General features: G+C 48.0%; 1 protein-coding gene across 1 annotated transcript in view; it reads right to left on the bottom strand.

Moving 5' to 3' along the window:
• Nucleotides 1–2,111: 2,111 nt before the first annotated feature.
• Nucleotides 2,112–5,243, bottom strand: part of LOC115140379 (disks large-associated protein 2) — a 6,050-nt gene continuing 2,918 nt past the window's right edge. The window contains exons 2-6 of the mRNA XM_065026957.1: nucleotides 5,053–5,138; nucleotides 4,336–4,754; nucleotides 3,895–3,986; nucleotides 2,561–2,725; nucleotides 2,112–2,324 (exon numbers count right to left, since the gene is read on the bottom strand). Of these exons, the coding sequence (XP_064883029.1) occupies nucleotides 2,112–2,324; nucleotides 2,561–2,725; nucleotides 3,895–3,986; nucleotides 4,336–4,754; nucleotides 5,053–5,138 (975 nt within the window). The remainder of the gene's footprint in view (nucleotides 2,325–2,560; nucleotides 2,726–3,894; nucleotides 3,987–4,335; nucleotides 4,755–5,052; nucleotides 5,139–5,243) is intronic.

Genomic DNA, 5,243 nt, shown 5'->3' with positions numbered 1-5,243 from the left:
ATAAATGTACTGTACCACCCATATCATAAGCATGTTTCAGCCTTACATCAATGCCATTATCAGAAGTGAAAATGCATCAATGCAGCCCTAATGTAATACTGCATGTATTTTTCACATCCCATTTCTCAGCAACATTAGTCAGTGGCTGAGGCAGCTAGCCTGGTAACATTAGTCAGTGGCTGAGGCAGCTAGCCTGGTAACATTAGTCAGTGGCTGAGGCAGCTAGCCTGGTAACATTAGTCAGTGGCTGAGGCAGCTAGCCTGGTAACATTAGTCAGTGGCTGCAGTAGCTAGCCTGGTAACATTAGTCAGTGGCTGAGGCAGCTAGCCTGGTAACATTAGTCAGTGGCTGAGGCAGCTAGCCTGGTAACATTAGTCAGTGGCTGAGGCAGCTAGCCTGGTAACATTAGTCAGTGGTTGAGGCAGCTAGCCTGGTAAAAAGTGCTCTGACTCTAGTCAGTGGCTGCAGTAGCCAACCTGGTAACATTAGTCAGTGGCTGCAGTAGCTAGCCTGGTAAAAAGTGGTCTGACGTTAGTCAGTGGCTGCAGTAGCTAGCCTGGTAACATTTGTCAGAGGCTGCAGTAGCTAGCCTGGTATAAAGTGGTGTGATGTTAGTCAGTGGCTGCAGCTAGTCTGGTAGTGGGGTGACGTTAGCCAGAGGCTGCAGTAGCTAGCCTGGTATAAAGTGGTGTGATGTTAGTCAGTGGCTGCAGCTAGTCTGGTAGTGGGGTGACGTTAGTCAGAGGCTGCAGTAGCTAGCCTGGTATAAAGTGGTGTGATGTTAGTCAGTGGCTGCAGCTAGTCTGGTAGTGGGGTGACGTTAGTCAGTGGCTGCAGCTAGTCTGGTATAAAGTGGTGTGATGTTAGTCAGTGGCTGCAGCTAGTCTGGTAGTGGGGTGACGTTAGCCAGAGGCTGCAGTAGCTAGCCTGGTATAAAGTGGTGTGATGTTAGTCAGTGGCTGCAGCTAGTCTGGTAGTGGGGTGACGTTAGTCAGAGGCTGCAGTAGCTAGCCTGGTATAAAGTGGTGTGATGTTAGCCAGTGGCTGCAGTAGCTAGCCTGGTATAAAGTGGTGTGATGTTAGCCAGTGGCTGCAGTAGCTAGCCTGGTATAAAGTGGTGTGATGTTAGTCAGTGGCTGCAGCTAGTCTGGTATAAAGTGGTGTGATGTTAGTCAGTGGCTGCAGCTAGTCTGGTATAAAGTGGTGTGATGTTAGTCAGTGGCTGCAGCTAGTCTGGTAGTGGGGTGACGTTAGTCAGGGGCTGCAGTAGCTAGCCTGGTAAAAAGGTGTGTGAGTACGTCCCTAGAATAACAAAATAATTACTATACCCACCCAGCATGCTGTGCGAGTGCAACCATTTCAGATATGATGACTTCTCTGTCTTTACCATAGAAATAGAATAGACTTAGAATATAATTCTATGTCTATGGTGTTTACCTGCAAGACTGAGGTATTTCAATAGCAGGTGTTGATCAATCACATGATATACCCCCCCACTTATGCTGTCAACCTACCAACATGGGGAGAGATTTTCAGACATCTGCCTTGACAGTGAGTCATCACCACCTCTGTGCTACCACTGGGATGCAGTAGTCTCCATACAGGGTGTTTTAGCCCAAGACCACTGTTGCTGGTGAGATTCTCCATAAAAAAGTTGCACTTTGTGATTCCCTTTGAACACTGTGGAAAAATACTGACATCCCCCTTAACTTTACCCAGAGGCTTATAATAATACATGATGGCAATGCAAAAGCTCTGAGGGGGAAGTACATTTCCAACAACAACATTTGTTACAGTATAGAAAATAATTTATTTGCTTGTATTTACCCAAATATAATTGTGATGGTGAATCAGTTCGGTTAAAGGGGAGGGTGTACTAGCAGCTCATTGTAGTGGAGTGGGGAATATTCCCTCCATCTTAAAGGGGAGAGGACACCAGAAGAATGGCAACAGGTGGAGAAAAAACAGTGTGGAGTGAGAGACATTTGCACAGATAAGAAGGAGAGAGGAAGGGGTCTGGGTTACACCCACTGGCTGGGGCTGAGGTATGGGGGCGGATATGGGCAAAACAGGGGTAGGGGTGGGCTGGGGGGGGGTAAATCCTCGAACCTCAAAGACGTGTCTGGGCCTCGGGGATGTAGATCTCGATGCTGTCCGCCCGCTCCGTGGCTGAGTTCTGTCTGAAGGAAGCCGCCCGCTTGGCAGCCAGAAGACGGCGCCGGGCCTCCTGACGCTGGCGGTCCTGCAGGTCCAGAGAGCGCTCCCGCACCACGCCGCCACGCCCCTTCGGAGGTCTCTTTGGCAGCGGGGGAGGCCACTTCCTCTCCTTCACATGAGAGAGAGAGATCATGAGAGAGAGAGAGAGAAGAGAGAAATAAAGAGAAGAGACAAAGCGAGAGAGAGAGAGGTGACAAAGAGATTTGAGCCATGTGATTTTCTCAGAGTAGGGGCAGGATAAGACAAAGAAACAATATATGCATTGACCAGTATCATTAGACAACACACCAACACAGACTACTTTGCTAGCTGTGAAAAACTGTAACAACTCTGTTGATATACCTGTAATGGCGTCTTCTTCTCTGGGCTCTCCACGAGCCTCCACTCATTGCTCTTGATCTGCTGCAGTTCATTAAATTTGGCAGTGACGTCGTCAATTGAGAGCTGCAGCAAGTCCCAGAATCCGGCCAGGTCCTGAGAGGTGGGGCGGGGCATGGCGCTGGGGTCCTGGGGGGTGGAGAGTGGCGGGGAGGAGGTGCGCGGGAGGGAACACATTAGATATAGTCTCAGTGACCATGAGAATGTGTTTGTTTGATTTCATGAAACATATACACAATATAGTTGTTATCTGGTATAGTCATAACTGTTACAGACTATCGTGGCAACTTTTAAATGCTTCTGTTACATAAACAGCTGTTGAATCATCCAACACCTGCAAATCTTACTGTACACGGTCCAACCACTAGGTGTCCTGCAAATCTTACTGTACACGGTCCAACCACTAGGTGTCCTGCAAATCTTACTGTACACGGTCCAACCACTAGGTGTCCTGCAAATCTTACTGTACACGGTCCAACCACTAGGTGTCCTGCAAATCTTAGTGTACACGGTCCAGCCAATAGGTGTCCTGAAAATCCTACTGTACACGGTCCAACCACTAGGTGTCCTGCAAACCTTACTTGAACATTGTTCAACCAGTAGGTAGGTGTCCTGCAAGTTATAACTTCTCAACCCCTGTACTGTTGGTTAGTCATCACTTCTCAAGCCCTGTACTGTTGGTTAGTCATCACTTCTCAAGCCCTGTACTGTTGGTTAGTCATTACTTCTCAAGCCCTGTACTGTTGGTAAGTCATTACTTCTCAAGCCCTGTACTGTTGGTAAGTCATCACTTCTCAAGCCCTGTACTGTTGGTTAGTCATCACTTCTCAAGCCCTGTACTGTTGGTTAGTCATTACTTCTCAAGCCCTGTACTGTTGGTAAGTCATTACTTCTCAAGCACTGTACTGTTGGTAAGTCATCACTTCTCAAGCCCTGTACTGTTGGTAAGTCATCACTTCTCAAGCCCTGTACTGTTGGTTAGTCATCACTTCTCAAGCCCTGTACTGTTGGTAAGTCATCACTTCTCAAGCCCTGTACTGTTGGTAAGTCATCACTTCTCAAGCCCTGTACTGTTGGTAAGTCATCACTTCTCAAGCCCTGTACTGTTGGTAAGTCATCACTTCTCAAGCCCTGTACTGTTGGTAAGTCATCACTTCTCAAGCCCTGTACTGTTGGTAAGTCATCACTTCTCAAGCCCTGTACTGTTGGTTAGTCATCAACAGTGAGAATGTAAGACATAAGGGGTATTTTGAAGACACACACTTGTCATGTTCCATTATGATATTATAGATCCTCACCAGGTTCTGTTGACACAGCCAGTAGAACTGCTGGAATTTTTGAGACATGAGGAGTTGTGCACTGCCCACCGCACTCCGGATTTTCCCTAGGACTGGAGGACACACACACACACACACCACACACACACACCACACACAGAGGGAGAGGGAGAGATCACACACAGCGTTATCCTCATTGACAGCTCACAGAGTGTTATCTCACTCAAATCTGTCCACTGCCTCAACCGTCAAAAAATAGACCGGTATTCATTAGCGGTGGTAATAACAATGCTTGTCGGTTGTATATTACATTTCCATCTACAAACAGGACTTTGCCCATTTCATTCTAAAATGGTGATCAGTGAATGTATTTAAAATCTAATGCGTTAGAATGTGAACAGCCCCTGCCTTAGGAGCTATAGTGCCAGCATATGCATCTAAGGTGCAGCGTCAGACACTCACTCTCCTCCAACAGGTCATGCTCCTCCGCCTCTCTCTCCATGTCTTTACACCATCCCTCCATCCTCTTAGTTTCATTATGGAGGAGCTGCATGAACCAGCTGCCGTCCCTGCGGAGGGGGGACACTCGGCCCGTCTCAGCCCCCTCCAGAGAGGGCTCTGTCAGCCACGACTCGGGCTGCGGACTGGGAGGACCGCTGGAGGAACGCTGGTAGTCCTCCCGGTAGCTGAAGAGGCCCTGGGTGCGGACAGTGCGGACGGCCCCGTACTGGGTGGGTGTACTGGGCTCTGAGTGGCCCCCGCGGAAGCCCAAGCCCCCTCCAAACTGCAGTCCCTTGTCCTCCATGGTGGGGAAGCCCTCTAGTTCCATGTCAGCTTGTACGGCTGTCGTCACACTGTTGGAGCGCTTGAACCTGCCATGCCTGAGGGAGGGCAGACACATGCAGACACACACACACTCGTATATGTATACAGACAATAATAAAGAGATTAGATGAACAATATATGGATCCAAAGAGAGAGAAAACATCAATATAACCCATTCACAGATACAGTATGTACAAAAAAAGCATATTGCATAATAACTTTCACAAAATCAATAAATATTTAGTTAGTGCAATCAGGATCCAGAGGGACATTATTGACTGCTGCTGTAAAGGGTCAGAGGCCAAATTATGCAACGGTTGTATTTCCAGTTTCCACTTCCTGTGTGCCACATACCGTTTGTTATCCTCCACCTGGGTGCCAACAGAATGGTACTGAGGAAGACCTTTACCCTCCGACTCCGAGTCCGTTGCCGTCTCCACCTGGTAAACAACAACGTGAACATAAACAATAACACTGGTCACATGTCATAATGAACTTCTTGACAACAGTATCATGGGGGAACTATTTTACCAATGGACTTTACT

This window comes from Oncorhynchus nerka, linkage group LG13 (assembly GCF_034236695.1).
Source record: "Oncorhynchus nerka isolate Pitt River linkage group LG13, Oner_Uvic_2.0, whole genome shotgun sequence".
Lineage (NCBI taxonomy): Eukaryota > Metazoa > Chordata > Actinopteri > Salmoniformes > Salmonidae > Oncorhynchus > Oncorhynchus nerka.
The sequence above is the reverse complement of the archived record's forward strand: the minus strand, read 5'-3'. Positions and strand labels throughout refer to the sequence as shown.